This window comes from Sinocyclocheilus rhinocerous, unplaced genomic scaffold (genome assembly GCF_001515625.1).
Source record: "Sinocyclocheilus rhinocerous isolate Xijiao unplaced genomic scaffold, SAMN03320098_v1.1 scaffold752, whole genome shotgun sequence".
In the NCBI taxonomy this organism is placed as follows: Eukaryota; Metazoa; Chordata; class Actinopteri; order Cypriniformes; family Cyprinidae; genus Sinocyclocheilus; species Sinocyclocheilus rhinocerous.
This window is the reverse complement of record NW_015639777.1, coordinates 1,296,922-1,308,397: the sequence shown is the minus strand read 5'-3', so window position 1 is coordinate 1,308,397 and position 11,476 is coordinate 1,296,922. Positions and strand designations below refer to the sequence as shown.

Here is an 11,476-nt window from a genome sequence, read left to right as displayed (position 1 = left end):
CTTGTTGTTTGTCATTTCTCCGATCACAAATGCAGACATGGTTTTATGTTTACGCGGCTCGATGCAATGCGTAAAAAGATAGTATAAGTCATTATAATCCGTAATTATGTCCCCACTGGATGCAACAAATGCCTCGTTTGTAATGGGTATTATTGGTTTTGTCTCGTCTCTCCAATAGTATCGTCGCGCCGGGACACGGCAACACAATATAATAAGGGGTGTAACATTTCCGTCATACGCTTGAGGTATTCAGCCAATCACAACGCTCTGGATAGCTGGCCAATCAGAGCACACCTCGCTTTTCAGAACGATGAGCTTTGTAAAAATCGATGTGTTTCAGAAAGGCGGGGCATATGAGAAACAATAATGTACAGTATGTGCCCTTTTAAAGACCGACACCCCTATCAAATGAAAGAGTGCAAGCAAGTAAGTTTTAATAAAAAAATTTATATTTAGAGCTTCTGTTATGAATATTATTCCTTATTTTAATTTGAATGTCGGATTGAAATAAACATCGCCGTTAGCGTATACGTAGTTAATCATTAGCATTGTCACGGAAACACCTGCCTCACCAGCCGAATCAGCCTCCTACACCCGCTCACAATCACCCGATTACTAATCACGGACACCTGCACCCACTTATATAGACTTTACTGTACAATGTTAGATCTAGTAACATCTTACAGTGAGTGAACAATATATATTTAAAACATTCATTAATGTTTGTGAATGTTATTTAATACAAACACTTGATCATTCATGTTTGTTCATTGTGCATTATATAATTTTAATAGATTGAGCGTGTGATTTATGTATTAGTAAATTTTCAAATTAACCCTAAGAAGAATAATTGCTATATAACTATTGTTTATTGTTAGGTCATGTTATCTAACAAATGGAATTTTATTGTAAAGTGTTTTTAATACTACAGTTTCCATCTATTTGATATACACTTAATATATGTAATCTTATCTAAATTTATTATAAAAGCTGAGGTTTGTTATTTCCTGAAAAGTTATATTTTAGCTGGTGTCAATGATCTTATGTTGCATTTGGTCAGACTCAGCCCATTGCTTTACTTAAGTATATTATATTTTCCTTTTACAGCTGCAGACTGAGGAAGATCCTGAAACACACCAGCAAACCCAAAAACAGACAACAGTTTACAGTTGTTTTTCAGTGGCAGCAGAAATATGACAAAAACTTTTGGGTGAAACTTGTTTACTTTTTTTCATACTTTTCATACTTTTAATAATTTTAAATAAGTATAAAGAATGGCATTGGTTTTGTACATTTAATTTTTGTTTAACGTTATTAATAAAAATAATGATGTTCAATTAGCATGTTTTTGTGTTTTGCTTTGGTACCGAAATTGGTACCGAGAACCGTGGATTTTCACTAGTATTGGTACCGAATACTGAAATTTTGGTACCGTGACAATCCAGTCGGCAGATATCTACACGTTTAATATTTTGAGCCATCTCCTAAAATTGGTTGTGTTCAGAATGACTTGAAAGTCTTGTAGTGTGTGATCCTCAGTTGTTCAGTGTATAATGACCAGTTTTTCTTATGTAACTGTTTAGAAAGTCGGCAAGTGTATGAGGCCTAGTGTTTTAAAATCTGCTTAGATTTTAAAAGTTGTGTAGAGTATTCCAGCCTTTACCTGTATTAAGCACTCAAATACAGGACTGTCAACTTTATACTTTCTGCTGCTTTGTGAATGTAACTATTATGACATATGTCTCTTTACTTTAAACTAATATTTTAACACTGAAATTACAAGCAGCAGCTTCAAATTCATGCAAACTTAATGTGGAGTTGCATTGTATCTGCAGCACAAACTTGGTGACCTTGTATAAAGGTGAACACTGCTTTTATTCTTGGTCAAGTACTGTACACATGCCATTAGTGCACTCAAAGTTCACCTAGACACTCTCTCTCTCTCTCTCTCTCTCTCTCTCTCGCTCTCACTCTCGCTCTCTCTCTCTCTCTCTCTCTCTCTCCCCTCTATTTTCCGTATTAGACCTTGAAATAAGAGTAACCACCACATTTAACTACTAAAAATGTTCAAATGTTTGTTTGTTTTTTCTTCATTTTGAACATTTTATCTATTGTTTTATAATATCAAACATAACAAAATTAAAAAGTGTGTTTAATTTTGCTGCTAATCCAGTAAACTTCTATAAAACACGGTCATGGTTAAATTTATAGTTGTTATTGTTATGGTTACTTATTTTTAGTACTTTATTTTATGAAGATTATTCTGCTCAGAGTCATTGATTTAAATGTCTGCGTATGCCGAATGCCTGATTTTTCTCACCATTCGTTTTGCGTTCTCTCTCTCCTTGTCAGATGTGTGTAACAGCACTGATCTTCCTGAGGTGGAAATCATCAGTTTGCTTGAGGAGCAGTTGCCTCATTATAAGCTGAGGGCTGACACTATATACGGCTATGACCACGACGACTGGCTCCACACGCCTCTCATCTCACCCGACGTCAACCTCGACCTGACCACTGAACAGATCGAGGAGACCCTCAAGTATTTCCGTAAGCACAGAATCACTCGCTCTCATCCTGCTCCTCTACTTTTCTCGCTTTCATTCATTGCTTTTCCTGCCTCTCTTTCCAGACACTCATGAAGTTGTCTTTTCCTCTGACCATATTTTCCTCAAAGCCATTAAAATCTTTTTAGTAGAAAGTTTTTCAGTGCTGCATTTTGTAACTTGTTTATTTGGAAATGTTTGTGTTTTATGCTCAAGTTAAATCAGAAGATTATTTTTATGATCTTATTTTCCATGTATATATGAAAGGTTTATGTGAGACTTATGATACTTAAGATAGAATTTGGTTAATACATGTACAGTTGTTCATATGTGGCAGCTGTGTTTAGTAGCCAGGGCTCTACAGTGCGACCATTTCAGTCGCATTTGCTGTAGTTTAAAACAAAGACACAGCGAAGCCGCTGCGCATCTCCATTCAAACACAGCGGCGTTTCGTTTATGAATGAACGGGCGTTTTTAAATGAATCTAGTGAGTCAGTGATTCATGATTACCCATTAGTAAAGACAGTCACTTGATTCATTCTTGACTGAATCAGCCATTCGAATGAATCAATTGAATGAATGATTCAGTGATAAAATCAGTGACTTGCCGCCACCTGCTGGCAGTTTTAGTTTAATTTTTAAAGTATCTTTTCAGTTATTTAAATCATTTAATATTTCTATATTCAAAATTTTATATTTAAAACATTAATCTCATCATGAATTTATGGATTTAATTGCACTCATGCCACCTCTGATCCTCATTAAATATCTGAAAGTACACCAAGCCTCTTTTGTGTTCTTCTGTGCCGCCTCTACAAATAAATTTTGTTAATACTGATTTCATTAGATTTTTAACTTATTCTACTTGTTCTTATTCTGTCATTTTAATAGCAATTTTTAAAAAGCTTATAAAATATAATTTTTAAATACTTTGACAAAAGATGACATACTTTTAATAAAGTTAGAAAAATGCACTTTAAGGAGTCAAATATCACCTCGTAATGCGAAGGCAAATTTTTGATAAAATTTAGGATTATTGATTCGAAGGTGCCTCTAAAATTTTGAACGTGCTCCTAAATGTTTTAAGTTAGGAGCACAGTGCTCCTAAAAAGAAAAGTAAGCATAGAGCCCTGGTAGCCAGTGGCACAACACTAGGTCGTATTGCCAGGCAACCGTCCATCACTGCTGGTCATTGGCTGAGTCTCCTGTCACTCACGACACCAGTGTTTTATGGGAGCAGGTGATAGGTCTGTTAGATCAGTTCCTTTTGCCATGATCTGTCCTTGAGTTTGATTGAACACTGAGGTCGTCACCATTTGACCACATGCAAAACGTTCATTTTATTCAGTATTTAACAGACAGATCTGCAGTTGACCTTACATCCTGCTAGACTCTTAACCACTGTGTTGAAAACGTAAAATGACTGCAGTCAACAATGTAGAGATCATGGTTTGGCCTCCCTGGAAAATTATTTTACATAGATATGCAAATGTGTTCCAAAATGTCCAGTGCTATAAATAGAGTGGAGAAAAAAATAATATTCTGTTCCCTTGTATTTATTTATGATTGATTATAATATTCTTTCTTGTTTTATTCAGACATTATAAATGCTGTTTTTATAGCTGTCTTTTAGGGTACAATAAATAATTTACAAAGTAAATAACTTACAAAGTAATTTGAAAACTTTCTGTGAGACGTCTCTTTCACTCTCAAAATGTGCAAATGGCTTCAGATCACCACATCGCGTCTGCACTTACATACACTCAAAAAAAAAAAAAAATGATTCAGGGGACCTGTTACCACAACTTAAATAAATGCATGGTTGCAAGTTTAAAATTCTAATTTAATAATTTAATTAAACCTTTTAAATTGTAAACATTATTTTGTTGAGTTCAGTTGACATAATAATGTTGATCATGGCGTTAACTTAATATTGTGTGTAATTTAAACTCAAATTTCTGTTAATTGAATTTCGTTAAAAATGAAATTGCAGTAACTCAAAAAAATTGTCTTGTTAACTTTGGAATTTGGGTAGTGGATTTCTAGTTCCCAGCATGCTTTGCATAGGACTGGATAAGGAGAGTAAATGTTGAAATTAAATGTTATTTTATGTGTTTTGTTTTTTTAGTGAAGGAAAATGTTGCTATGTTTGACATTTAAAAGAGTTTCTGTTATATTGACGTTTTTATGGTTACCATTGTGTTGAAGAGTAGAACACATGAAGATAAACACTACATTGACTCTATTAGCAATGACTGCGCTAATGCCAGTGATAAATAACATCTTGCTTGTTCATTATACATGCTAAATAACCGTTAGCATGTGCTATGGTAGCTGTGGATTTGAACTGAAAAAAAGATTATATAAATTGGTTCCAGACTGACAAATCCATTAGTTGGAGCAACTTAATTTCAGTAATTAACTTAAAAATATGTTTGTTACAAATGATTAAGTTCTTCTAACTTGATGTAGTTTGTTGGTTGAACATAAATTCATTAGAGGTTGTCATGACTAAAAAAAAATAATGCAAACTGTTGTGTTTATTTATTTCCTTTTATTTATGTATTTATTAGCAAACACATTATTTTTATAGAGTGTACAGCTTACGAAATCAAGCTTGTGCTGTGTGTAAGCTATTGTGCAGCAATTGCCCCATTGTAAAAACAAAAATGCACTGCATGATCAAACAATTTAGGTGAGATAATTATATATTTTTGAAAATTGTCAACAACAAAAAAAGCCCCACCCCCTCCTCAAATTAAAAAATTCCCACCACAAGAGTCACCTAAGAGGGTGAGGGGAATTAGGGGCGTAACATTTCCGTCACACGCTTGAGGTATTCGGCCAATCACAACGCACTGGATAGCTGGCCAATCAGAGCACACCTCGCTTTTCAGATCGATGAGCTTTGTAAAAATCGACGCGTTTCAGAAAGGCGGGGCATAGAGGAGAAACAATAATGTACAGTATGTGGAAAACAATGCGTTTTTTGAACCTTAAACCGCATAAACACATTTCATTACACCAAATACACAAAATAATGTTATTTTTAGCAACATCATATGACCCCTTTAAGTACTGGTGGCTACCATTCAGATACACTGCTAATGCACAGGATTGTCAGTTGACTGATGGCCACAACAATCTAATGAAAAATATGTATATGCAAAATATGCAAAATATTTAATTCAGAAATTAAGAAAAATAAGAACTGTCTGCTGTATTAAGTCACCATACTAATTCAGCACTTTCATGACAGAGAGTGAATAAAATATGTGTAAGTGGGGACAGTTAAATCTGCTAAAAATAATTGAAGGGACCTTGTACCACAACTTAAGTAAATGCATGGTTGCAAGTTTAAAATTCTAATTTAATAATTTAATTAAACCTTTTAAATTGTAAACATTATTTTGTTGAGTTCAGTTGACATAATAATGTTGATCATGGCGTTAACTTAATATTGTGTGTAATTTAAACTCAAATTTCTGTTAATTGAATTTCGTTAGAAATGAAATTGCAGTAACTCAAAAAAATTGTCTTGTTAACTTTGGAATTTGGGTAGTGGATTTCTAGTTCCCAGCATGCTTTGCATAGGACTGGATAAGGAGAGTAAATGTTGAAATTAAATGTTATTTTATGTGTTTTGTTTTTTTAGTGAAGGAAAATGTTGCTATGTTTGACATTTAAAAGAGTTTCTGTTATATTGACGTTTTTATGGTTACCATTGTGTTGAAGAGTAGAACACATGAAGATAAACACTACATTGACTCTATTAGCAATGACTGCGCTAATGCCAGTGATAAATAACATCTTGCTTGTTCATTATACATGCTAAATAACCGTTAGCATGTGCTATGGTAGCTGTGGATTTGAACTGAAAAAAAGATTATATAAATTGGTTCCAGACTGACAAATCCATTAGTTGGAGCAACTTAATTTCAGTAATTAACTTAAAAATATGTTTGTTACAAATGATTAAGTTCTTCTAACTTGATGTAGTTTGTTGGTTGAACATAAATTCATTAGAGGTTGTCATGACTAAAAAAAAATAATGCAAACTGTTGTGTTTATTTATTTCCTTTTATTTATGTATTTATTAGCAAACACATTATTTTTATAGAGTGTACAGCTTACGAAATCAAGCTTGTGCTGTGTGTAAGCTATTGTGCAGCAATTGCCCCATTGTAAAAACAAAAATGCACTGCATGATCAAACAATTTAGGTGAGATAATTATATATTTTTGAAAATTGTCAACAACAAAAAAAGCCCCACCCCCTCCTCAAATTAAAAAATTCCCACCACAAGAGTCACCTAAGAGGGTGAGGGGAATTCCCCCCATTTTCAAAAATGAAATTCAAGCCCTGAATGAATGTCTATAAAAATCTTGATTGGAGCATCACTATAAATAATTCTACATGATAAAAAGAAGGCTTCAAAAATATCGGTATCAGTGATCATATCGGCAGGGACCGCTTCCTGTGATCGGTGATCGGCTTCAAAAATCCTGATCGGAGCACCCTTACAATAGTTATCAGAGATTATAGATCACAGGAGTTTTACAGTAGAGTGTGTTTGACTGTCGTTGATACTGATTCATTATGAGCTGCTTTTTTGATGCCCTGGATCTTATGAGCTGTCATGCAGCTATTTCATATTTTAGCTAAAAATAGTTCAAGGCCCAGCTCTTGGTTGGGGAGGGACTGTGGCTAACATGATTTTAACCAAATCTCTCGCAGTATATGCATTTTTTTCCCCCTTGAGTGGCGTTCCAAGAGAGTTGATTTAGAGTACAACAGCACTGGCAATTTTCATTTTTTTTGCTTGTCTGCTTTTCTGTGTTTCTGGCATTCCAAACAGGCTGTCGGTCTGTGTATTAGTGATGGGGATTTTAATGGCTCTTTCTTCAAGTTGCATCATTACACCAGTAAGTGACAATAAGTGATGAAGACTTTGTTGGATTATGAGTGAGTCATTGAATTATTCACTCAAGTGATTTGTTTAAAACCACTGATTAATTTAGAAATGAACACCACTACTGTGTGCTGCTTGGAAATCCGCAGTTGATCCTGTTGTGTTTTTGTTTTAAACTGTTTTGTTTGTTTGTTTTGTTTTGTTTTTTAAGCAAAATGTCAAAGTAACTGCCAATACTATCTAAAATGTAAGTTACTCTGTGTGCTGAAGAGTAGACCACATGAAGATAAACACTACATTGACTCTATTAGCAATGACTGCGCTAATGCCAGTGATAAATAACATCTTGCTTGTTCATTATACATGCTAAATAACCGTTAGCATGTGCTATGGTAGCTGTGGATTTGAACTGAAAAAAAGATTATATAAATTGGTTCCAGACTGACAAATCCATTAGTTGGAGCAACTTAATTTCAGTAATTAACTTAAAAATATGTTTGTTACAAATGATTAAGTTCTTCTAACTTGATGTAGTTTGTTGGTTGAACATAAATTCATTAGAGGTTGTCATGACTAAAAAAAAATAATGCAAACTGTTGTGTTTATTTATTTCCTTTTATTTATGTATTTATTAGCAAACACATTATTTTTATAGAGTGTACAGCTTACGAAATCAAGCTTGTGCTGTGTGTAAGCTATTGTGCAGCAATTGCCCCATTGTAAAAACAAAAATGCACTGCATGATCAAACAATTTAGGTGAGATAATTATATATTTTTGAAAATTGTCAACAACAAAAAAAGCCCCACCCCCTCCTCAAATTAAAAAATTCCCACCACAAGAGTCACCTAAGAGGGTGAGGGGAATTCCCCCCATTTTCAAAAATGAAATTCAAGCCCTGAATGAATGTCTATAAAAATCTTGATTGGAGCATCACTATAAATAATTCTACATGATAAAAAGAAGGCTTCAAAAATATCGGTATCAGTGATCATATCGGCAGGGACCGCTTCCTGTGATCGGTGATCGGCTTCAAAAATCCTGATCGGAGCACCCTTACAATAGTTATCAGAGATTATAGATCACAGGAGTTTTACAGTAGAGTGTGTTTGACTGTCGTTGATACTGATTCATTATGAGCTGCTTTTTTGATGCCCTGGATCTTATGAGCTGTCATGCAGCTATTTCATATTTTAGCTAAAAATAGTTCAAGGCCCAGCTCTTGGTTGGGGAGGGACTGTGGCTAACATGATTTTAACCAAATCTCTCGCAGTATATGCATTTTTTTCCCCCTTGAGTGGCGTTCCAAGAGAGTTGATTTAGAGTACAACAGCACTGGCAATTTTCATTTTTTTTGCTTGTCTGCTTTTCTGTGTTTCTGGCATTCCAAACAGGCTGTCGGTCTGTGTATTAGTGATGGGGATTTTAATGGCTCTTTCTTCAAGTTGCATCATTACACCAGTAAGTGACAATAAGTGATGAAGACTTTGTTGGATTATGAGTGAGTCATTGAATTATTCACTCAAGTGATTTGTTTAAAACCACTGATTAATTTAGAAATGAACACCACTACTGTGTGCTGCTTGGAAATCCGCAGTTGATCCTGTTGTGTTTTTGTTTTAAACTGTTTTGTTTGTTTGTTTTGTTTTGTTTTTTAAGCAAAATGTCAAAGTAACTGCCAATACTATCTAAAATGTAAGTTACTCGATATTAACTTTCTTAATATTAGCTTACTCTGGAGTTCTTATTGTGTGAATTTTAGTAACTTTTTATTTCAGCGCATTTTAATATGAGTTACTTAATTTTTTTCTTGACAGTTTGCTCTTCGCTGTCTCCCCAAGTCGTTTGTCACCACAAAATAAAAAATAGTTTTCATACCGAAATTAAGCCAAAAATGTTGCTTCTTTTTTTTTTTTGCCATACTATGCTGTGGTCATGTCACGTTGTAACATTATGACTGTTTGGCACATACCCCCATTATCTTTAGCCCTAAATAATATGGAAAATATGTGTCATTACTGTAATGCAAAATATATAAGTACTAGTAGCAGTAGTAGTAGTAGTAGTTTTTAATTGTAAAGGTCATTTGTAAGGTACTGAATATGATTTTTGCTAGAAGAAATTTTGATTGGGTTTATTATTTGCAAAAGAAAGCACTATGTACTTAGTTGTCATGAAAATTATTATTATTATTAATTATATATGCATTTTATTTTTCTTATGATTGTGTGGAATGCACTAATCAAGTCAGAGGTAACTAGGTAATTATAGGCATGATTGTTCCCTTTGTTTCCTCTGATCACTCCTCATATCACACAACTCTATAAATCCATTACCCCACCAGCATGATGTCATCAGTATGTGCCTCTCACCCGTGAGCCGATGAGCTGGCAACTGAAAAGTCATCAATAGCAGGTCCACGGCACAGGAAAATGACATCATAGATGAACGCAAGCTTGTGATTGGATAATTCACACCATTCAAGACTACATTGTCATGCTCAGTAAAGTCAATTTTCTCAAATAAAATCAATATAGTATTTCGGTTTACAATGAATATCAAGAAAAAGCCTTTATGTAGATTAAAGAAGAAAAATCCAGGACCACTGCAGATTAAGTGTGTCTCCTTTTTTTCCCCACCAGCCTATTTGTAGCAGTTCTTGGCACAGTGAATTGCAGAGATTTTGCTGCTTCTTTTGGCAGGCAGGCAGAAGCAGAACACCTGCCATCACTGTACAAGCACTTACACTTAACCTGAGCACCAAAATGAAAGATTCCACGCATGCATCACTACTGCTGCTAGATGCGTGGCAGAACAGATCAATGGGAGAGTGATGGGGAAATACATAGGGAAGTTAAGCAGCAGAGCACATGCAGTCACTAATACAGCCTGGAGCCAGAGCCAGTTGTCATGGCAACCTTTCTAGAGGGAGGCGCCTTGGAAACGGGGAGAGATGAGGAGACAGGGTCAGGCTGTGACGAAGCAGCTCTGATGAAGTGTGCTCTGATTGGCTGGCTTTGCTGATAGGCCCCGCCCTCCTGAGTGTGATACAACCTTGACTATAGCGGTACAGTTTCCTTGCGCAACACTGCTGGCTTTTAGAGACACTGCATTTTTCCCTTCATCATCTCTTGTTCTCTGACCTTGTGTGTGTGTAGAATGTCTTGTGACTAGTTAGTGGCAGATCAGTAGATCGGGCTTCCAGGCTGCTGGGAGAATGGGTGGCCATGGGTACATGTATGTGTGTGTGACCTCAGACGCCGGACGGGAGAGGCTGCAGCTCAAGACTGAAGGAAACTGAGCATGCAGAGGTTTGTGGAGGCTGATTACTACGAGCTGGACTGGTATTATGAAGAGTGCACTGACGGTAAGACCATGGTGGAAAAATCCTGTCGGCTGCCACTAAGGGGGAATAAGGGGGCGGAGGGGTGGGGAGAGTTACCCGTGGGAATTAAACACTTTCAGAAAGTTGGTGAGTAGTAAGGACTGCCATGGTTGAGGCTGTGAAAGAACATTGAAATAAGATTTGGGCCGAGGCATGTGAATGACAGAGGTAACGTGGAGAGTGACTATAGGTTTAGCTGGCCTCTCAGCTCCTGTGTTGCATCAGACTCAGCACCATTTCACCTCGGAGGGTAACTTTTTAAAATTTCTTGCATTAATAAGTCACAAACTTTATATAATGCATAAAAGATCAGAAGTTCATATAGTGAATATAAATATAATACCAAAAATATACAGTGGGGTCAAAGTCTAAAAAAATATTTATTTATTATTTTATATTCATTTTAATCATAAATAATAATTTATTATTAATAATAAATGTATTTATGCATTTATTTAATTAACAATTTTTTTCCCTCGAATTGAGTGAAAAGTTTAATTGAAAAATGAATTTGATTTTTAATGACAGCACCACTCAAGCTCACAAGAAATTTACAAATTTGTGTAAAACCTGATGATCATGTTATCCAAAATGATTTAAGAATCTTCCAGACAGCATCCTGTGGCAGGCAAAAAAA

The 11,476-nt window shown here is 35.2% G+C and overlaps 1 protein-coding gene across 2 annotated transcripts in view; it reads left to right on the top strand.

Moving 5' to 3' along the window:
• Positions 1-11,476, top strand: part of LOC107751889 (trafficking kinesin-binding protein 1-like) — a 69,136-nt gene that overhangs the window by 3,973 nt on the left and 53,687 nt on the right. The window contains exon 2 of one of the 2 annotated variants that reach the window (XM_016567661.1): positions 2,353-2,547. In XM_016567661.1, the coding sequence (XP_016423147.1) occupies positions 2,353-2,547 (195 nt within the window). Of the gene's footprint in view, positions 1-2,352; positions 2,548-10,512; positions 10,822-11,476 lie in introns of those variants that run through there. The other variant, XM_016567663.1, reaches the window with a different exon arrangement.